This window comes from Trematomus bernacchii, unplaced genomic scaffold, assembly GCF_902827165.1.
Source record: "Trematomus bernacchii unplaced genomic scaffold, fTreBer1.1, whole genome shotgun sequence".
Classification (NCBI taxonomy): domain Eukaryota; kingdom Metazoa; phylum Chordata; class Actinopteri; order Perciformes; family Nototheniidae; genus Trematomus; species Trematomus bernacchii.
The window spans coordinates 2,314,605-2,337,947 of NW_022987727.1; the positions used below are offsets into that span (position 1 = coordinate 2,314,605).

A 23,343-nucleotide genomic window follows, 5' to 3' on the forward strand; every position below is an offset into this window, starting at 1 on the left:
ACTAGGTACGAATCAAGCCAGCGCCATATAGATAGTTATAATAAAATATATATAAAGTTATATTATAATTCTATTATACGGCTCTGCGTCAAGCCATAGCTGTAGCCTTTTATGTGATTTGCATGTATCTTGACCTGATATTGACCCAGTTTATATGTTATTTCTTCATAACTTTGTACTGTGCACAGATATAAAATAATAAATTATAAAGAAATATAAAAAATTAGGACGTATTTTATATTAGTAGAGATTTTTTCTCAGATGATTAGTAATGCTATATTGATTCAAATATATTGTCTTTAGGGCCCTAGCTAGCATTTATAACAGTCATGTGGTATTTTTTTATATTTAAACTGTGTTGTGTGTGTGTGTGTGTCTGAATTTCTTTTTATACGTTTCTGTATTTTTAGGCATAGTATGCTCTACAGACCAACAAGAAACTAAATACTGATGCTTCTGAATTTTTTCCACCCAAAATATTTTTCCTGGCAGTGGTGAAGGATTTAACAGAACATTTACAAAAAGTAAATTAAGTTTTCAATCAAAAAACAAATATGAATATAGCTTTAGTTTCATCATAACCTCAATAAGTCTAAAATACATTCTACAGACTTTTCTCATACCAACAGTGTGTTTGTAGTACACAAGTTAATGCTGGTTGTTAAACTGTTGTTTTCTAACCAATTCCTGATTCAGATTTTAAGTATATTTTAAAGTTTAGGATTTTAATATCACAAAATTATGTTATCAAAGAATATCCAATTATGCCGTATATATGCTCATATTCCCCAATAACGTGTTCATAATAGATGATTCCTTATTTATTTCATAACCCTTTTTACTCTGTACCAATCTTATGGTTTATGACTGATTTATGCAATGAAATAGGATTCATTTTATTTGAGGGTTGATCATTAGTATTCAAAATCATAAAAAACACATTTTTCATCAGCATAATAAGGTGAATACACGCAGTCCAAAGACACAACTACACAAATGATGTCAGGTGGCTTTTTAATGTTTCCAAAAATAGTCTCTGAAACTAGGATTTGTTTTACAAAATCATCCATATATCATCAGGTATGGAGTTCCTATGTAAACACAGACTCGATGATGGCACCAGAAAACTGAATGCTGAACCCTTGGCAGGAGTTAGACCATCCACAACTGAGAAATATTTTCTTGTTAAATTGCTCAACTACAAGGTCTTAAGTTGTCAGTTTGAGAAATTGTTAGCAGAGTAACCTACAGTTTATTCCTAGAAGAGTACACAATGTACTAGAGTAGACGGACTAAGCGAGAGCAGTATAAATGTGGTAATTAATGTGACTAATGTCAATCAATAATAATGATGTCATGCTTAAAACTTCATGGTTCAAGACAGGTGTTACACATTTCTGCCCACGACAAGTTAACACTCATTTCAAAAAGGCATGGCTTCAGTTTTAGGACCTCAAGGAATTTATCCAAATGCCACACAAAATACACTGACACAGAATTGTGCATTCATCATCCTTGGTCGCTCTGTCAAACTCATTTTATTTTCCATCTTTCACTACAGTTATGTGGAGAAAGGGACGAAGGCTCAAGGAGAGTCGAATGGGTAAAATGTTCCAGTGACTATTATGCCCTTTCACAAAACATCCTCTTTTGTAGCAGAATTGTCCACTGTTAAGAGGAGAGGCTGTCTCAAGGACAATGAGATTTACTAGGGATGTACAAGTGTGTGTGTGTGTTATAGGTGGAGTGACAGAATTTAGGAGCAGCATCATCCCAGACTGACATCAGTTAGATTCAGAGGTATTCACAGCGGCTATGCCCGCAAGTGCCTCAGACAGCTGGGACAGAATGATTCATGACGTCTGTTCTTTGGGTCATCACATGTCTGCTAGACAACTTTATTCTGCAGCTTCGGTCTCCATTGCCTGTCCGGTTGCAGTCTCAACAGTCTTTGTAGCCTTTAAAAAAAAGAAAAAAAAGATACAGATATTAACAATGATTGAAATTTAATAAAGGAAAACATTTGGAGCAAGTATTTTTTTATGCTGCCCTGTAACTCACCTTCTTTTTCTTCTTCTTCTGAGTCTTGCGGCTGGCTGAGCTTTGAAGCAAAGTCTTAAAATGAAAAAAACAAAACAACAATGACTCTCATATCCTCAAACAAAACATCAACACATGCTGGCTTTGAGATGTAGCACATTTTACCTTCAGCTCTTCGTCCTGAACCTCATGCTCAGACTTGTAGAGGTCTGGGTCAAAGAGGCTGTTTGTGATTCGCAGAGGTCCATTGGCCATGAGCAGCACGGTGAACTTGAACTGGGCAACAAATTCACCTGGACAAAGAAGGGATTGAAAGTTGCATTAAACCGTCTGACTCTCTCAAGTTTAGAAATCAAAATGTTACAGTTCACAGGGCAAAATAAGACATTGACACAATTGTACAGATATCTCTAGAACAGACTCTACAGTCAATGCCTTCATCCTACAGGTACCGTCAGGCTCGAGACTACGGTCACTGCGGGGAAGTCTTCTGCATCCCAAACCCAATTTCCATTGACATGACAAGAGGAAAACACCCTGTTCTTCCCTGATAATGCTACATTTTGAACAACAAATATTAAAAGAATACACTAGTGCTGTTAGTTAATAGAATAAAATGAAAGGCCAAATCTTATTTATTATGACTTTTCTTCGAACTGCATATCAGAAGAGACAGGTAGAGTCTTATCAACACTGCCAATCAGAAGGATGTATGAATATGCTTCTCTTAAAAAAAATTATTTAATTTAAAAACTGCAAATGACTTCATTCTTTTGCAGAATGACAATAATGAAGCAAACCCTTTCAATGTCATGTAGTTGTGCTGCTACAGGTACCAATGACATAGAAATACAATATAATACAGTCTGACAGTTTGAGGACACCCCTATACTTTATTTTCCATGGGACAGAAAATACTTTGTTTACATGATAACAAATTGAATATATTTTCTTTTGGACAATATGTCTGACAATTGAAGAAGTCACCTTGGGCTGAGAGAAATTCTTTTGGACGCTTTCACCATTTTCTTTTGTCATTTTATGGGCAATTCTATTTATCAACAAAAAATGTCCTAAATGGAACTCTTAATATGAACTGATGTTTCCCTAAACTTCCTGCCATTTTCTATTTATTTGGAGGTCATATACCAGAGGATCGAATTCTGTGTATGGACCACTAGTTGCACAAAGCCAGAAGGTTAAGCAAATAATAAATCACCCTGGCCGACAGATTTAAGTATAGGAAAATCTTCCAAAGATTTCCGAAGAAACGTTCAGACTTCACTTCATTTTGTTCCCATATAAACAAACGTATACGATTGTTTTTCAACTAAGCCCTTAATTATAGCCCTTCTTGTTTCTCTCACCTTCTTTCTCATGCAGCACGTTGAAAGGCTGCAGAAGCTCATGTTTAGCACACTCCACCACACCCAACCTGGCCTTGCCTTCATCCTCAAACGCTCTGGTGACGCAAACAAAGAAAAGAATAATGAGTGGGTGAAACTTCTGTTTTTTAAAAGAAAAATTCAAGTGAAATAATTGATGTTTAGTTTTAAGAAGCTACCTCAGAGTGAACGGCATTGTATCGAAGCGCCTCTCCATCTCACTGAAAAATGTTCGAGATGTCTTCATCTTTAAGCCGTACACCTTGTTGGGGTCTCGTTTGTAGACGGTGGTCCTCTGACCTCCATCCCTTGCCTATGTTGCAAAACATTATATTAGATATGCTTTTAAGAAATTGTAAAAATGAAGAGAAACAAATCACATTACACCAAGTTTCCTCTCACCTTTCCCTCTCCAGTGCTGATGAGCACATCCACTGCATATACCTCATGCACTTCAAACTCAGCCTTCTCATGGTCCTTTCTACAAAAACAAAGGGACAAAATCATCAACTGTTAAAAACACCCATCCGGTTTAATGTTAGGTTAGACAGGAAGAAGTGGTTGAGTGAACTCACTTTTGCTGGTCTGTTGGGTTTTGGATGATTGTTTTCTCCCCATCGATCACATGTTGTTTCAGCTGATGGGACAGCATCCCTGCACACATTGAAGGAATATGCTGAGTCAAGCTGGTCAAATTACATTCGGAAATGTATACCATTGGAATCACAAGGATTGAAGGTGCCAAATGTTCATAAACACCCACCTTCAATAGGGGAGCACTTGAATGACTTTGCAATCTTGTTCCAGGCGTCTGTGACCTGGGAGTTCTGATGGAAGAGAGGAAATGATATTTATTAGATGAATTAAAAAAAAGTCATGGTGTTGCTTTTGTCAGTGGTCATGGCGGGTGAGTTTTACCTTGTTTCCTGGCTTAACAAGACGAATAGCAGCCTCAGCACACAGGTGCGCCGCAATCAGAACGTCAGCCTTGCGTCCAGTCAGTGGGTTTTCCTGAAGTGACACAAAAGGAACGTTTATTAGTTAGATATAAGAGGTTACGTAGCAAAGTTTTACTAGCCATTAATGGTGTCGTATAATTCAACGCTGACGACAAACCTTGGTCACTCCAACAACGAAGCTGTGAGCCACATTTGAGATGAAGCCATCAACGTGCACACCCAGATCACTGTGTACAAACAGAACAGGAAAACATGAGCCAGAGAAAGTATCTGCAAACCAAATATAATCCATCGTGTATCTAGTTCACAGGATGGATAAGGGAAACATTTTGTAGCTTACATTTTGACAACGTCTCCGTCCTTCAGTATGACATCAGGGTCACTCTTCAGAGGGGAGTGATGGCATACGGTGTTGTTAACCGACACACAAGTAGGAAAAGCACTTCCTGCGAGAGAGAAAGAGGGTGAATGAGGAGTGCTGACAGAGACATTGATGATGACTGATGAACTGAAACAATAGACATACCTTTCTTCATGTCTTTCTCCTTCTTGAAGATCTTCCCAGTTTCTGCCATGACAAAGGCATCTCCCTTTTGGCACAGGCTGAGAACAGAGACTCCAGGCAGAGCTGCCTCGACCACTGTCTTCAGAGCCTCTGCAGGACGAAAGAGAAAAAGAAGCCATGATGAAGTAAAAATTGTAGGTCAGTAAGCGAGTACATATGGGCTGCAGCTGATGATTATTTGCCTTATTGTTTATTTGAATGATTATGTTTGGGGCAGTTGATTAATATTTTTGTTCCACAAAACATTATAATTTAAGAAATTTCCAAGAAGATTTTCTAAAAGTTTATTCGCCTAACCCCCAGTTCTACACAATATATTTTCTGTTTATTTCTTCGATTAATCCCTAATCATTCCAGCAGTATTAAACAGGCTCACACACTGTGGAAACATAGCACGGTTAGTTAAAAGAAGGCTCTTGCTCACTGTTCAACACCCATCCCTGCATTAGAGCATCATTACACTGTGAACAACTAAACTGGAGTAACGTCAAGTAGAAAACAAACATCTGACAGATTGTCTGACAGCTGTACATCAGCTTGAAACAGCATAATGCAAGCGGTAAATTAGATTGTCTTAACCTCAGATAAGTAGGTCAGCTGTGATAAATGTCAATACAAAATCACAAGGACACACGGTGTCATTTATGCAACACTGATGTAAAGACCCTACAGAATGAATCTCCACAACCTAGCAGAGGTCCAAGGACAGACTGGGAATGAAAACCGACCGTCACTAAAATGTATACTGAGCCACACGATTTTCTTTCCGTAAAGATCAGGATAATTGGAACATTCAATATTTTAAGGCTAAAGTTAAGTGTTTCCCTAGCAACACAAATAAATTATCCGACATTAGTTTAGTTCAGATTAACTGTGGCTAACACGTGGAGGTTTTACTATAGGTGTATTTAAATGGCACGAAGGTCAGCTGTTCATTAGACTGTTGGCTTGCCAAACAAAGACTGTAGAGCAGCTGACAGGTGTGAGTGTGTGTAACCTTTGAGTGTTAAGATGTGCAATGTGAAAAGGCGTGTTTTAACATGCCTTTTAACTGGATTAATCAAATGTAAAAATGTTATATTGGTGTTTTGAATGCTAAAAAAAAAATCTGAAATATTGATATGCCTTAAGCTATAAATGCAAAAGACTGATGCTTTTAAGTTTGTTAGATTAAGATTGTAATCACATATAACAAACTTCAAGGTACACTATTTATTCCACACTAATGATGTTGTGTGCATACACGTGGTCTTCAAAACACTATATGTATTTGAACCTCAAGCAATAACAGCATGTTTAGCAACGTCTGCGATTCATGTTGGTTACTAAAAATGTAGAATGTGATTTAGTTCAATACGTAATTTTAGTTGGACACGCAGTAGTGGGTATTTAACTCACGCTAGCTTCTACTACTTACTTCTGACTTTAAATGACACCGTATAAAACAACAAGATTTCCAGTTTCTCAAGTTACACAACACTTTTATATATCTCAGTTAGAAAGCCCTGTATGTTTACATTTAAATGTCGGCTACTCAGTACTTGAAACAAGCCCATATTGTTGTTCAATTGTATACTTGTCATTGTTATCCGTTACGTTAGCAGTCGAAGCTAGCTAACGTTTGCTAGTGAGGTAGCTAAGCCACATAGCTGCTCAGCTAGCTCACCAGGCTAAGTTGACAGCAATGGGTCCTTTAACAAATATGGGCTATGTTAAATAAAAACTCGATCTAACATTACAAGCTATAACAAGCGTTATGCTGTATTGATATTAAAACAAGGCCCGCTATCTAATATGATCTGCAGTTGGTACTGATGCGGCACATGGCACAGCAGCTGCCTGGGTATGACTAGCTAACACTGCTAGCTAACATCACACGGGTCCTGATACTTATGGACAGTCAAAACGGTGCGTTAAAGCTGCATTTCACTCACGATTCGCAATCTCGGCCCCCATCTTATACTTGGTGACCACCAAGTCATCAGCGATGGTCTGCTCCTGTGAATCGTCATCCCCAGACATGTTGGCAGTGTTGTCTGCGAAGTCAAGAGTAACTTTTTGCCCGGCGGTTGTCAGTCAGTCACAGTACGGACCACGCTGCTCTCCGATCGGCCCGCCCGACTCCAGCAGCACGGCTCTAGATCCCGCCTGCTGCCCAAGACACACTTTACGGTCAAGATAGTTCACGGCATAGCAGCGTCTTCGTCGTCGTGTTACACCCGTAAAAGGCAAGGGTGATATTTTAAATCACATCATCTGTGTTTAAAATTAAACCATGGACAAGTATTCATAGCCAACATCAACGTATGCTCACTAATAGCTGTTAATGTCTTCATTCTGGCTATGGCAGTCTTTGCTAATCACTTACTCACATGATCTAAGTCACTTAATTCCTATGGTATGGAAGAAGCAACATTGACTGAAAAGCTGATACTGTGTTACAGTATGTATGTACACGTGCTTTTGATTAATATGTTTATTTATGATTCTAAGATATTTATAATATTTGTGTTTATGATTCTAAGAGATTTATGTGTGTTTATGATTCCAAGACACTTATGTTTATTATTTTAATCATTTACACAAAAATTGACCTGTTCCCTATTTATCAAAAACAATGACAATGTTATAATTAATGAGACAAAAATCAGAATATATAAAAAAGGAAAGATCCCATTTAAAAGAAATTAAGAAAATATAGATGTAAAATGTACCAAATAACCTATTATTCTTAGGATACAGTTTATATTGTATATATTTATTTTTGATGTGATAGACTAGACTGCATTAGTGCAACTCTCAACATAGGACTAGCTAAATCCTTCTAAACTAGCTTACACACTTCATTAAATTGTGGTAAACCCTTTAGCCTATAACTGTGTTTAAGCGGAAACGGAAAAAGGCAGCACTGAACTCTCACTTCACCGATCATCTTTGATTGTCCTCCGACCAAATCGCGCGCGAGTGTGTAACTGATGCGTTCACATGCCTCCATCTCATTTTCTGCTGTTATCTGTATCACAAATACCTCTGTATCCTCTGTACATATTCAGAGCACATGTGTAAAAATAATTATTCAATTTTAATACATGATAATGATTTAAAAAAGTAAATATAATATAATGTATTATATACAAATATAAATATGTCCGATTTTTGTATTGATTTACTACTCACACAATGAAATGACACAGTTTATTTGATGTTTGAAAAATTATTGCATTTATTTATTTGTATAATAAAACATATTGGCAATAACAAATTGTACAAAAGACTGCTCTACAGAAATCCGTCCTCATCATCAAACTAGCCTACTAAACATTTCACAAGTCTTGTAACAATGTCACAACATATTTATAGAAAATGCATGGCAACAAAGACATACAACACTATCATGCATAATACCTTTTTGTTGAGGAAATTGAAACGTTTAAAATGTTCTAATTTGTTATAAAGTTTGATATGAGTAGTCACTCATCATGACACATTTGGCATACATTTGCTGTCCAGTGTCTCGTAAGTCCATGGGCTGGGCACCATATGGTAAAGCACACTAAAATAAACAAATCCATTAATCAAAAATACGCAGGTACAGCGTTAAGGTGAACTTAAAAGTCTCAACAGACACTTTCAAGCACACAACATGTTTGCCTTTATTTTGTGATTCTGCACCGCCTCACAGTTGGTTTCATAAACATTTAGATACTGCATAAAACTGTGAAATGTTGCACAGGTGTATTTCTTTTATCACTTGAAGCTTTAAAGTTTGTTGGATGCTCAAATTCTTCAGGAAAAACTTTACAAAATAACCCAAGTTTATGGCAGGAAGGAACATCAAGCGGCAGTATGTGTCCCAGTCCACGTCATTAGGTAAGTACAGCATCTGGCTTGATGAACAGTCTGCTGTGCCAGTAGTCCGGGTTGTCAAATGAAGAGTTACTGCCAGGCTCCCCCATGCCAGCACACACCTTGATGTATCCCCCGATCCCCGCACACCTGCCACTGCCCATCTCTTCAGAAACATTTCTCCCCTTCACTGGGAGGTTCTGGTAGTCTGCCTGCTCCCACCCACTGGGCAGCGCTCCAAATCTGGTCATCTCCTCATACTCCTCCACCATTTCTCCCCCAGCTGTGAGCACATCTGGCCTGGGCATGACTATACTGCTCGTATTTCCCTGAAGTGCAGGTTGTTTATTTATGTTATGATCCTCCTCTTCCTCTTCCTCTTCCTCCTCAAGCTCTTTTTTCAACACCTCCACTGATTGGTCGGATGCCTCTGCGGCACTCTTTGCAGATGTTTGACTCCCACGTCTCTCCCATGCTGGATCCTGTGCCTCCGTAGAATCAGATCGCCTGATATCCATGTATTCATACCTGCCTACTCCTTGGGCTGCCTCTGCGTTGTTATCCGCAGCTCTGATGCCATTATCAGAGGAAACCGTGAGCGGATGTTTCTCCGTGGAGTCTCTTTCCTCTGCAACACCTGCTTCACAATCCTCATCTACTTTCTTACTTGTCAAAGCTGAGACTTGTTTCAGAGTTTCAACATGTGTTGCGTTCTCTACAGGTAATGGATTCATGAAGGTTGGTGAGGGTAAAGGTGAGGTTTTATGACAAACAGCAACAGAAGTGGCTTCTTCCGGTAAAAAGACACTGCTGTTTGAGCAAGAATGAGCACTTGACTCTTTGCTCATTATTTCATACTCCAGAGAGGGATTCACCACCACGAGAGACAGATCATTCTTGAGTCTTGAGTTTCTTCGCCCAGAATGAGACACTCTGACTGTGAGCCAGGACAGAATAAGTCAAAGAAAAAAGGTCAGGGGGAAGAAGCCTGGATTATGAATTGCTATTGATAATATTTATTTACTTTTAATACAGTCAAGCAGATAATATGATAAGTTAGCATGCTGATAGTTTACCTCTTTCAGGGGTCACAGGTGATGCAGCCAGGACATAGCCATAGTTGTCCACCTCCTCCTCTTCCTCTGCCGTCCACACCTTATAAGAGGAAGGGCTTGATGCTGTTGAGAGTTTCCTGTTCTGTCTGATGGACATACGAGGAGTTCCCCTCTCGGAGCCAAACCTGGCCCTGTGAAGTCTCCCGCTCTGTGACCCCTCCTCTCGCGGCGCTGCCTCTCTCCCTCTGAACTCTGACCTCTCCGGCAGCGTCCGCACCGAGCTCAGTCGAGACCTCTGGAGCCACAGCTGAAAGAGAAAAGCAAATAATTGATGAAGCAGCTAGGACAAATCAATAGTATTATTTTCAAATGAGACCAGTGGGACCAGAATGATACATTTAGTCTTACTTCCTGAGGCCATGACCTTATTGCAGAGCTGGGTTGTAATATTGATTTTTTTAGGACTATCAGCAAAGTGTAGCACTAATACTGATTGAAGAAAATGCTGTTTAAAGTTAGAGCTAAATATATCTATTACCTGCAGCGGTGGGAGAAGAAGCCAGGCCTTTTACTTTACTCTACAAGATAAGATCATGTATTCAAAATGTATATATTAAGTTGCATGCAAAAGAATGTACTCAAAGTACAAAAAGTAAAACTACTGCATGGCCTTTTTCTGATTAATATTACTATTTTTTATACTATCGGGTAGCTTTGGAATTTCACAAAGGGATCAATCACCCACAATAACACTTGATAATAATAATTTGTTAGGTTTTATTATTCATCTGAATCTATCGTCAGAGTAACTAAAGCTGTCAGATACATTTAGTGAAATAAAAAATAGAAAATCTTCCCGTCACCGATCCCCTGTGCGATTACAGAGTGTCAGTGTTTGTGTGAGTGTGTGAGTGTGTGAGTGTGTGAGTGTGTGAGTGTGTGAGTGTGTGAGTGTGTGTGTGAGTGTGTGAGTGTGTGAGTGTGTGAGTCTGCATCACCTGGCGGATGCTGTCCACAGGGCTGGGCGTCATCGGCAGGTATCCCACAGGTCCAGCCTGAGAGGTACCACTCTACAATTCAATGTAAAAAAAAGTGTTACGTGCTGGTTTCCTCTGCCTCTGATGTATTAACAACAATCCCCAAATAGGCTTAATAACAATTCTAAGGTGTATTTCATTACCCTGTAAGAATTAATCCGTGAACGGGACAAACTCCAGGATGGAGAGTGTTGGAGAGGAGGAGTCGTCAAACCGTCCTCCAGCCCCTCCTCGTCTTCGTCCTCCAGATCTGCATCCAGAAGCCCTCGCTCAGATTCCCTTCGATGGCTCTCTACCAAGGCAGCCTCTTCTCCTTCCAACTATACAATAACATGGAAGTAAATAGTTTACGGTCTTAGTAAACAGCCAGTGAGACTAAGCAGTAAAAGTAATGCAGGTGACAGCCTCACCTTAATGACCAGGTATCTGGGGGGGTCTCTGGCCATGCGAGTAAAGTCACTGGCCAGCTCTTTGAAGGTCGGCCGAATGTTTTCATCAATCATCCAGCCTAAAGAAAGGAGATAATTTAAGTTATATTAAAGGTAATGTACAAAACAACATGTACTTTCTGATAGTATCAGTAGGTTTGTTGATGTTTGTTTTGCATTGAAATTGTATCAATACTTATACATGATTACTATTATTACTAACACATGTCTTACTTAATTTTGTATTTTATTCTATTACCAAATGTTTCATTCATTTTTTGTAACCAGGTTCATTCATTGTTTTTCACAATGATAATTGATGTTTGGCAGTGAACTGTCCTGGTAATACAATTGAATGGAAACTTGATTTATATCTTTGTGTGTTTGTGCAAACTGGTCCCACTCACATTTCACCATGACCATGTAGACGTCTATGGTGCAGATGTGTGGCTGTGACAGTCGTTCGCCCTTCTCCAGCAGACTCGGCACCTCCTGAGGCGGCACAGATGTGTACGGCTCCGCCCCAAATGACATCATCTCCCAAACTGTCACCCCTGTGAGGGAAGAGAGATCACATTTAAAAGCTCCCTGTCAAAAGATTGTTTTATTGGTACATACTGTCTAACACTACACAGACTCACAGTGACACACAGCCACTTACCATAACTCCAAACATCACTTTGATGAGTGTATCTTCGAAACAAAATGCTTTCCAGTGCCATCCATTTCATGGGTGTCTGGATTAAGACACACATTGCAAAGTCAGACAGATGGCTTTGTGTACATCAACAGGGTTGAACAATTCAAAGTGTATGCTGAACTGAATGAGTCATTACCACCTTGGTGTCAGTGAAGACATATTTCTTGTCGTCGGGATAAAGCAGGTCTGCTACGCTGTAGTCAGAGATCTGGACCTGGTAGTCGTTCTTCAGCAGGATGTTTCGGGCAGCCAGGTTCCTGTGGACCATGCAGTGCTCCTCCAGGTAGTACATACCCTGAAACACGAACGTACATACACTATATATAATCTGGCATCTTTATATATAACATTTAGTTGAAGTGTGAAGTCTGTAATTCTGGCTGAGCTCACTTTAGCAATCTGCACACACCAGTTGAGCAGGCGCTGGGGGTCCAGGCTGTTCTTGTGTTGCCTGATGTGCTCCAGTAAAGACCCCTGGGCACTGAGCTGGGTCACCAGCTGCAGACTGGGACCCGGACAGATGCCCAGCAGCCTCACGATGTAGGGATGATCCAGGCTGCCCATGCACAGCATATGCTACAACACATAGCAAGGTGAAAAGTCACAGTTTACTTTACAGATACTTATCTTTTATCTGTATTTTTGAATGAAATGTCAAATGTATTGCTATTTCTGTAGTTATAACTTCTTTCAATAAGCTTCCCTTCTCACATCAGTAATCTCATTGAAAGTCTGTCGGCCCGAGCTGTCCTGGATGGTTTTGATGGCCACAGGGATCTTCACTGTCTCTCCCCAAGGAGTCCAAAAACCCTAAAACACAAAACAGATGTGGAGAAGAAGTCTCAAATGAGTCTGTGAAGCTTGATGCTGTTTCAGATTAAAACTGTGTATCTATGAGGTTCCGGTAGTGCATACAAAATCACCACAAATACATTATTTACATAACTATACATATATGTAGTATAATAATTGTAAACAGAGCTGATTATCATCATCTAAGCAACATGTTATCTAAAAACCGAAATGCTCTCAAATGGAGATATTTGGTGGACATTAAAGCTGCACAATTAATGTGTTAAGTCATTTAAAGTAGTAATAAAGTAATGGCACTTAAATCATTGGATAAAATGGGAACAAAGACAATAATGAATACCTTGTGCACGATGCCAAAAACTCCTGAGCCAAGGGCTTTGATTTTCTTCAGCTCCGAGGGCCTCAGGATGCGAGCATGAACCTTGGTACCTTTCTCTCCAGGACCCAGAGGCTCAAAGCTCTGCCAAAAAATACAAATAACGGTTCATTTGTCTCACTCTCTGTAACAAATGCATGTAGTGAGGGCAGCTCATGAGGTTGAATGGTCTCACCTCTCCACTCTCCAGGTATCTCCTCATGGCTCTCTTGCGGCGGATGGCCAGGCCTCGGTGGTACAGCACGCCCAGGAAAAACAACACCAGGCAGAAAATCAAACCAGCCGGGACGCCTAGAGCTATGCCTGTGATCTGACCACTGGAGACGGGAGAGATGCATAGTGGGGATACAAGCGGAACATCAGAAACAGGGCTTCACATTCATATTCATTATTCACTGACTGTAGTAAAAACAAAAATGTGTAAGAAGTGGTGAGTGCATGAAAAACAAATAACATCTATCAGGGTACATTTTTTCAAATCCTAAGTAGTTTACTATAATGTCCAGTGTACTTGTTATTCATTTACATCACTTTTTTAGTTCTTGCATTCATTTTGTGCATGATTTTTAGGACAAACAACTTCTCAATGACGAGGTCAAAGGTCGCAGGCATAGCTAAGCTCACTTACTGGTAGCACCCAAATGATATGAACTTTAGGATTCATGCAACTACTAGAACAAATTGAAAGAAGCATAAGACTTCACAGATCGAATTTCACCTTGGTCTGTACGGTAGGGAGGATTAATCCGTTTCTGTATTTATATTTTCCACTTTTAGTTTTGTTTATATTCAGTATCATTATGATTTGTCTCATTAAAGTCTCAAATTAAACTTAAAGGTTCAGGTGTGCAGTCTGTAAAGTTATTAGTCCATGCATCACATTGCAGTGTAGTGTTTTATATGCACCAGCAGGGGGAAACACTCACCTGCTGACTGCCAGTCTGACTGCCTCTAAACAGTCATTCAGTCCTGGGCCTGAGCATCTGTCACAGATCAAATCATTGATTTTAATTTTGTTACACAGATGGACACAATAAAATACAAACATATATTTTGAGTCCAGTCTCACCCCTGTGTGCAGTTGTGGTGACATGGTTCACAGTGACCCTCCCTGTTTGGGTATTTGAAGATCAGTCCTCTCTGTCCATCGTTCACTCCCGTGGGACAAGAGGACATGCAGTACGGCCCGTCTCGAAGGTTGGCACACGCCACACACTGGTCTGCACCCTGTCAGAGGAAAACAGGACATTGAGTCATTGAGTATTCTAACCTGAAATGAACCAAAGTATACTGCAAGTATACTGCTTTTGTGCAGTACTTATAGATTGATTCCAACTACGATTTAGACCATATGTTACTGCATATGATTTTTTATTATATATTGGGTAAAAGGTGGAAGAGATTGATGAAAAAAATGTCTTAATGGAAGTAATCAACAGTTTTGACAGTATTTTGTTAAGATCTGTTGCAGATTTTACATTTGGGTGGACATTGTGCCAAGGGCATCAGAAGTATAAAGTAGTTCAAAATCAAATTAGTTTTCATGGCCATCATTTTTTTGGCAAAACATAGCTCATCTTCTGACGGTATTTATGTTACTGCATCAAGATTTAAGGTTTGGGTTCTGAGGTGGTGAGACACAGTAAATCAAACTGAAATTAAAGGAAACATTTGATTTTGAGGGTTTGTGAGTGTGACATGTCCCTGCATCCCGAGTGGAAATTAGACCCTAGCACTCTAGTAAAGGTATAACTTTTTTTAAACCTTTAAAAAAAAAAAAAATGCCCCCTAAAAACACAATGAGTGGGTATAAATAATTCATATAAAGGCACTAGGCCCCAGTTTACAATCAAACAAAGTGATTACCGGTCCAGTACAGCTGTCTTTCCCCCTCTGAGGCTTACACTCAGGATGACAGGCGACACACCCGCCATCAGATCCAGCAAATTCCCTTGGAGCTCTGGGGACACAACATAAAAAATATATAAAGTCAGAGTCAGATTCATTACCATAACACACAATCAGTCAGAATATAAACACATAGATATATCTACTGACCCAGTGTTAAAGTTACAGCTGCCCACACACGTGCCGTCTCGACTGAAGTTCCTACAGGAGAGACACTGGTCGGGCCCCGAGTCCCAGCACCCTGAGTCTGAACACAGCGGGTCACACACATGGCCCTCTGCAACTGCACACAAAACAATGATGTTTGGAGAATGTATTTTTTTATGACAACAGTATAGCCTTTTTAGTATAATAATAATAAAGAGATTGGTACAGTATATATCAAAGTTTGTTCAGCACAAAGAATAACAAAGGATAAGATGGTTCATTTGTATTATAGGCAGGTTTACAGTGTCTCTCCTCACCACACTCTGCCAGCGGCCGGTTACTGCTGAGTTGGTTTATTCGAACTCTGCGGCCTCTGAACAGCTTGGTCCAGTTCACAGTGTGGTGGAAACAGAGGTTGTTATTCTGACTGATGTACACACTGCCGTCACTGATCTCACGGAGAGAGCGCAGGCCCAGTGAGGTAAGAGTGCGGATGCGCATCACCATCAGAGAAAAGTGCCTTTGGTGGGAGGATGGAGAAGGACAGAGACAAAAATAAATCAGCGAGATAAAACATTTAAATCAGCCAGGGAAATATTTGAAGTAGAGCAAATTCAAGAATTAGTCACACTGCAGCTTTTGATTACAGTTATTGGGATCACACACACACACACACACACACACACACACACACACACACACACACACACACACACACACGCGCGCGCACACACACACACACACACACACAACACACACACACACACACACACACACACACACACACACACACACACACACGCGCGCGCACACACACACACACACACACACACACACACACACACACACACACACACACACACACACACACACACACACACACGCACACACACACCACACACACACACACACACACACACACACACACAGCAGATAGGAGGTGTAGATGTTATGTGAGAGTAGTGATGGCATATGCTTATGCAACACACTTTATGTCTAATACAGAGAGATATCATGTTTGGCAAGAACACAAGAATAAGAATCAAACTGAGGCATAAAGAACATTTATTTTAAGTTACATGAAATCATTGTGGCTTTTATTCCGTTAAAATAAATGCTCTTGTTGACAGATTATTAGTTGTATCAGGTTAATCTTTTGTCCTTTACCCAACTTCTGCTTGGTCATCTTCAACTTACACAATAATAAACAACCAGTGCTTGTGAATGAGCCTTACTTGAAGAGCGACCTCCCTTGAATGGTTGTGAGACTCGAGAAAACGGACAGGTCATTCAGTTCTTTGGGCCACGACTGGATGTTCAGGATATCTGATAATAAAACACAGTGAAAGCATTCAAATACAAGGTCAATTAAGGTTGATATAATTGTTTTTGTCCACCAGAAGCATTTTACATGTACTGTAATGATGTTCTTCCAGATCATTAGATGGATAAATGCAATAGGCATAGAAAACAACACAACACACATTCTGCCGTATTGTATCCATAACTTGTTTAGTTTACTGTATTTATCAAAAAGCAGACTGAATTTAACTGTGATTAAAATATTGTGCAGTATAAAAAATTGACATTATACTAACATTTATTTTTAAACAATTGTCAACAGGGAATAATGACATATACATTTAAAACGTACTTTGAAAAGTATTATATAGCCATTTTAAGATAAGGCTCAGAAGTAAATATGCCATCACAATAATCGTAATAATTGTTGAGAAAGATAATTCCTTTTCTTGGTCATTTTTGTCTGCATGTATCCGAATCTAGTAATCCATTATTAACAACATCAATCTTCGCTGTATAAACAAACCTGTTATTTCTCTGACGGTGCGAAACACTTCCAACTGTTTGGCATCCAGGGGCGGGATGTTTTTAAAGTCATCTCTGAGAAGAATAAAAACAAGGTCAAATTAACAAGCCGCCTGTACATCACTACACTTAAAGATCCTTCAGGTAGGACAAATACAAATTACCCAAGAATCCCTGTGACCAGGAAGTGAAGGCTGCCCTGGATCTTGGTGCAGTTAATGAAGCTGTCGATGTTGCTGGAGTCCACCGTCTGTCTGTGTTCAGCGCCAGTGCCTTCACACACTGTAGGGAGGACCAAACACTGTCATTATCTCTCAGGACTGACTATAAACTCAGTCAAAAAGTAGAAAGTATTTATTAAGTGTCAACCTTTTGGACAGAGTCCGCTGCAGAGCTCACACTGCTTCTGGCCTTCTCGCTCCACCTCCATCTTACCTGGAGGACAAACGCTCACACAGGAGCTGTCGTCCACCACAAAATGTGCTACAAGGAGGAAGAAAAAAACCCTGTTAGGATTCAGGCTTGCAATATCAGGAAGGTTAACATATAAGACACCATGTTGAGTATCAAACACTCACTGGGACACTGGGAGACACAGATGGACCCATACTGATACTTGGCATTGGGGTTGGTCTCCATTTGAAACGTCTGCTTGTTATAGATCAAAGTCTGGGGACACTGGGGCACACAGGCTCCAGAGTCGTTGAAATGACGACATGCCTACACAGGCACACACACACACACACACGCACAGGCACACACACACACACACACACACACACACACACACACACACACACACAACACACACACACACACACACACACACACACACACACACACACACACACACACACACACACACACACACACACACACACACACACACACACACACACACACAAACAGAATGAGATGTGAGACCCATTTGAGAAGAGATTGTAAGAGATTGGTGAGGGCGGTATTTGCCGTCCAAATTGCAAAAGAACAAGGTAGATGAACAAAACAAACACTTTATCAGCTTAACATCAGAGAACATCATGTTACCTAAAGGCACAGATGTCGCTAAAGGCCTACAAACTCACAGCTGCTAGCATGGCTGTAGACATGTTATGTTGTCAAATAAACTAAACCAGAAGTTACAAATATGGAAATATATTTTAAATTATAATCTCCATTTGTTTTTCCTTAAGCAGCTGCCTCAAATATCAGATGAAACAAAAGAAGAGGGTTTTGAAAACAGTTTGCATGCACAGCTGTACGTTGATGACAAACATAAAGTGGGTGTAGCGTTCAAAGTGAGCCATTGTCTGCAAGGGGATTTCCAATCTACACTATTGTACACAGTATTACTGTAACGGAAATGTGTAGATGCATGGAAAAACCAGACTCGTTCGTTCCATAGTTTGTAATTGTAAAGTCCTTTCAACAAGTGTGAATATAACAGTAAAATAAAAGGAGTGAAGGAGTTTGGGGAAAAGGCTTCTTTACAGCTTATTTTTTACTGAAGAATAAAAGACCTACAGAGTATAGACTGCCTTTCTCTTCATGTGATCAAAGATGGAGTACTCACAAAACAGTCCATGTCCAGAGGGCCTTTACATCCCGCTGCACACTCTATGTGACAGCAATCCCTGGGGCTCGTCCCAAAACAGCGGCCATTACACTGCGGAGCGCACACCGTCTTAGTCACTGAGACACACAGGAAAGACGGGTTGAACAGAGGTCAGCAATGTGTGTGTGTGTGTGTGTGTGCGTGCGTGCGTGCGTGCGTCCGTCCGTGCGTGCGTGCGTGCATGTGTGTGTGTGTGTGCAGAGAAAGAATGAGGGACACAGAACAATTGGGCACTCACAGATCTGACACTGGTCCTTATTTGGCCCCCAGCAGTAATCTCCACAAGCTTTGTGGCAGGGGCCTGAGATAGAGGGAAAGAGAGGCATTACGTAAGAAAGGGACCAATTTATTATTTGGGATTTGAGATTATTTGGGGACGTGTGTAATAGGACTATTCTAACACCGACCTCTCTCTCCATTGAACTGGATTTCAATAGGAGCACTGTTGTCCCTAATGATATCTTGCCAGAAAATCCAGGGGCCATAACTCAGGTATTTGTTGTTGATAATCTGCACTCCTCCCTCCAGAATCTCTGTGAAGAAATGGTGAGAAATGATGCTCAAAGAGAGAGCAGACAGGACATGTTAAGCAGACACTTCAGATAACGAACATGTTACACACTCCATGCTTCTGTTTAATCTCTAAACCCTCTTTTACCTGTCAGATTAGCGAGTCCTAGCTGCCGCAGGCCGTTGGAGCCGTCCTTGGGATAGTTAAAGAAGACAGAGAGGGCAAAGCGTCTCTCGTAAAGGCTGTTTCCTCTGATGACCCGAAGTTGGCCTAGAGGAATCTCTTGGAAATGGTTCATGGCAATAAGGACGTAGCCAGTCACCTCTCGGATTGTCTGGAGGGGAAAAAGAAGAGCACGCTTAAACACCTTCTACATTTCAATCAGGGGAAAGAAAGGAGAGGATTTTTACCTTGAGGTAGGAAAAGTCCCAGTTACTCTCAATCTGAGTGATCTCCAGGTTTCCCATGATGATCTCACAGCCATCATATCGTTCCTTAATCAGATTGTACTGAATCTCCTGAGAACCTGTGGAGCTCAGTCCGTTCTGCGTACCTGAACACACCACTGACATACAAGAGACACACATATTACTCTAAGTTTGACAAAACCAAGGAACACTCAAAGGGTGGTTCAGGGGCAGACTAAGAGAACTGTGTGTATCACTTTTACTTTACGATGTTTAAGGACTCTTTGCATGTTAAGCCTGTTTGCTACATATCCAATTGACTTTATATCACAGCTTATTAAATGTCAAACTATGCCCTTGTATTTTCGCATTTATTTTTCCTGTCTGAGTTCCATTCATCTCTGTAATGCTTGATATAATTTAGCAGACAATTAAAGCTTTTTTCATTGTGTGTCATCAAGTGTGTATTTGCTCACAGTTACACGGCCATTGCAACATGATGCACTGCAATAAAATGTGTGTGGTTTGGACAAAGAATAACATAGATAGACTGTGATGCATTGCTTGATTAAATCAACATTTAAGAGTTGAGTCTGCTGCTTTGAGTGGTAAAGGAGCTAAAATATACAAAAACACGTGTATGGTACTTTAAAGATGAACCAATGATGAGTGTTTGAGATTTGGCGTTATTCGGTTTCTGCTGTATTTATGGGCGTGGTGAGTCTAGTCTGATATTGTGTGTGTGCTGCTGTGTTGGCTGGAGAGTTCGATGTGAAGCACAGTGAAACAGGCAGGCTGAATCCCTGGTACGTGAAGCAGGCCTGGGGCTGATGGAGTGGATGGAGGGTCGAGGCAGAGGGGCTTCCTCAGACAAAGTTCCTCATTGTGATAAAGCTATAAATGTGGACTGTGTGTCCCAGTGACTGAAGAGTGATGCAGTGACAGTGGCTCTGTGTGTGTGCATGTGCGTATTTATGTGTGAGTGTGTCTGCTTTGCTGAGATCATACCCACAGACAATGGGCCGTGTGTGAGTAGGACTTTCTGGCAGAGGGAAGGGAAATATCGTGGACGGAAGGAGACATGCACACCATCTCGTACTCATCAACAAAAACTGTGGCACTGGCCCTTGTGTGCAGAGATAAGACACCTGCTCGTCAACACAAGACACGTTTCCTGTCTTTGTTGAGAATATGCAAAGGTGTAAAGCAACACTTAAAACATGTATTACCTCTATGAACTGGTTTGTGTGTGATTTATGGAAAAGTGCAAATTGACCGATGACTGTATAGCAACACCCATATCTTCATAGTTATTCATTAATGCATGGGACTGAATATAATAGACACAGCTTATCTAAGAGAGTTTCATTATAATTCAGACTGTTGACACTTTCAATGGAAACAATTAGGGTGTTTAACTTTTAGAAGAAAAATAAAATCATCTGAAGATTTCACAAATGAACATGATCAGGATCCATTGTCTTCAGTAGCTTTTTACAACTGGGGTCATTGCCATGAAGGCTATTTGGTGTCCACTGCTGCCAGTCATCACTAGCAGCATATAAAGTGGTGATATATTGCTGCCTTAAGAGCCTTGATTAGAGCCCATAACAGTAAAAAGGCTCTCGAGCAGGAGAGCACAGTGAGTGCTGTGTGAGGATGGACAAGGGAAAGCAGAGTTGAGGGTTTAGAAAATATAGACCCCTCAACAACATTCTCAATTAATTATTTGATCCTTTTCTATTCTAGTCTATTCTCTATCAGTTATCTTTTGTCCTATGCCATTCCATAAAATACAGACTATAAAAGAAGCTGTGACCTTTAAAGGCAGCCAAATGCAAAACCAAGTAGCCATTCAAGCAAGACAAACAAAACATCTTTTTTTTAAGTGAATGATCAAAACAGGCTTCACACGTTTTCTGACAAGGAATGATAAATCCCCCTACCTTCATGAGTCTGGGATGATGCTGTTTCCAGCCTCCATGATAATGACACACACACAAGTATGACTCCCCACGAGATCATCTTGTCGATGTTGAGCCTATTTAGTTAGATTGTATCACATCACACAGGTTTAAGTAGTTCTCCAGGTAGCCAATGTTGTGTAGGAAAGTGTGGATGTAAACAAAAATAAAATGTTCAGGGCTCCCTCTCTGAAAAAATCCAATATCATTAAATCAAAATGAAGCAGAAATGCAACTCCTTCTTTAAAACGTCGCACAAAACATCAGTAATAAGACCAGATAAATCGCGCCAATTGCAAAACTGAAAACAACGAACAAGTGGCAGTTTATTTTGACGCTCGGCCCCCCCTCCCCTAGAGGCACATGTGATTGGCCAGGAGCCCGATATATTGACCAATCAGAGGTTGGTCCGTCGTTTTTTTACAAGCTGCTGCATAAAGTGTTGCATTTAGCATCAAACCGGCTAACATCCTCTTAGATTAAAGCAGAATATTTATAAAGAGATTGTTTTTGTTCCCCTCAACAAATAATGTACCTCACAACGAACACATTAGGAAAATATAAAGCTGAAAAACACTTCAATTCATGCACTTTTACTTACGCCAAAATGACTGCATTTGTGCATACACTAATGATGATATGCAGATTATTATATGGCAAAGAAATGCGTGTGATAAACTTTTGCATGTGCATCCATGTGAACAACGTGGACCCTATATGTCCCTTTATGTGCAGTTATTTTGGTTTCATGTTGTCAGCTGCTGTGTGGAAGCAGTGTTGGGGTCTCCCAGTAGCACCCAGTGCAGTGAGTGGCTGCACTGTTTCCCCTGTAAAGAGCACTATTGTCCCCACAGCTCTGTCAACTGGTTAATCACTTCTTTGATGCGTATGGAGCGGCCTGTCACAATGGGCCACATTGTCAGATGGTCAAGTGACTTCTGAACCCTAAACAAGAAAATGCTTAATTTGAGAAAATGGTCTCAAAGCAGACGAGATTCCTGAACATGGAGCAGCAAGTGAAAAGTGGACGACTCACTAATGGATAGATAATCAGTAACTGATTCCGACACATGTACTGTTAATCAGATTTTGTATGAGAGACAGATAGAAGAACAGTTGCTGTTTGTTAAGAAGTATCGGGAATTCAAAACATATTCAATTGTAATTATTATCTGTTTTCAATGAAAATGTGATTGTAATGTTGATCTCTTGATCCATCTGATATGTTCTTAAAGCCACTATATACAAAAGAATGATGATGATAATTACTGTAGCATGGTTTAAATTAACAGTAATTATCTGTGCCTGTAATATTAAATGACATTTAAAGCTGTCCATAATCTGTTTCTGTCCAGCAGGGGGAGACAGAGACAGAGGATTCAGAGCTCAGATATCAGATCTGCCTCAGGGCCAGGAGGAGGACTCTCTGGCCCTGTTTGCACCTACAATGATGGTTTTACATAAATATTATTTGACCCATACCAATACATATTTTATTAAAATCAACTGAGACTCGTCCAGTTGCCTCTGTAATGATGCAACACTTTGCTAAATATTTCTCAGTATGTTGGAAAACATTTTCACAACTTCATTCAATTAAATAACATCTGTGTGATTCTTCCATTCTTGCTCACTTAAAAAGTATAAAGTGAAAATATCAGTGGAAATTAACAGATAAGTGTTCAGGGATTATTTTCACATTCTCTATTGTCAGGGCAAGAAAAGTTGCTTCAATAAAGGCCTCCATGGTTTCTGCAGTC

At 40.2% G+C, this 23,343-nt stretch overlaps 2 protein-coding genes across 2 annotated transcripts; both read right to left on the bottom strand.

Moving 5' to 3' along the window:
* Positions 1–997: 997 nt before the first annotated feature.
* On the bottom strand, positions 998–7,089 carry pa2g4b (proliferation-associated 2G4, b). Its single transcript, XM_034145027.1, has 13 exons — positions 6,884–7,089; positions 4,911–5,039; positions 4,725–4,830; positions 4,542–4,611; positions 4,344–4,436; positions 4,189–4,252; positions 4,001–4,079; positions 3,828–3,906; positions 3,605–3,738; positions 3,408–3,502; positions 2,206–2,333; positions 2,062–2,115; positions 998–1,958 (listed from the first exon to the last, which is right to left on the bottom strand). The coding sequence occupies exons 1-13, from the start codon at positions 6,969–6,971 to the stop codon at positions 1,899–1,901; spliced, it is 1,179 nt and encodes a 392-aa protein (XP_034000918.1). The 5' UTR covers positions 6,972–7,089; the 3' UTR covers positions 998–1,898.
* Positions 7,090–8,143: 1,054 nt separating this feature from the next.
* Positions 8,144–21,812, bottom strand: erbb3b (erb-b2 receptor tyrosine kinase 3b). Its single transcript, XM_034145026.1, has 28 exons — positions 21,566–21,812; positions 19,623–19,777; positions 19,360–19,546; positions 19,109–19,234; positions 18,940–19,002; positions 18,660–18,778; positions 17,665–17,806; positions 17,456–17,569; positions 17,251–17,368; positions 17,088–17,161; positions 16,495–16,585; positions 15,577–15,779; positions 15,263–15,395; positions 15,071–15,164; positions 14,274–14,431; positions 14,131–14,187; positions 13,380–13,521; positions 13,169–13,288; positions 12,727–12,825; positions 12,406–12,591; positions 12,155–12,310; positions 11,977–12,052; positions 11,723–11,869; positions 11,298–11,395; positions 11,031–11,207; positions 10,849–10,920; positions 9,872–10,157; positions 8,144–9,732 (listed from the first exon to the last, which is right to left on the bottom strand). The coding sequence occupies exons 1-28, from the start codon at positions 21,642–21,644 to the stop codon at positions 8,816–8,818; spliced, it is 4,389 nt and encodes a 1,462-aa protein (XP_034000917.1). The 5' UTR covers positions 21,645–21,812; the 3' UTR covers positions 8,144–8,815.
* Positions 21,813–23,343: the final 1,531 nt, after the last annotated feature.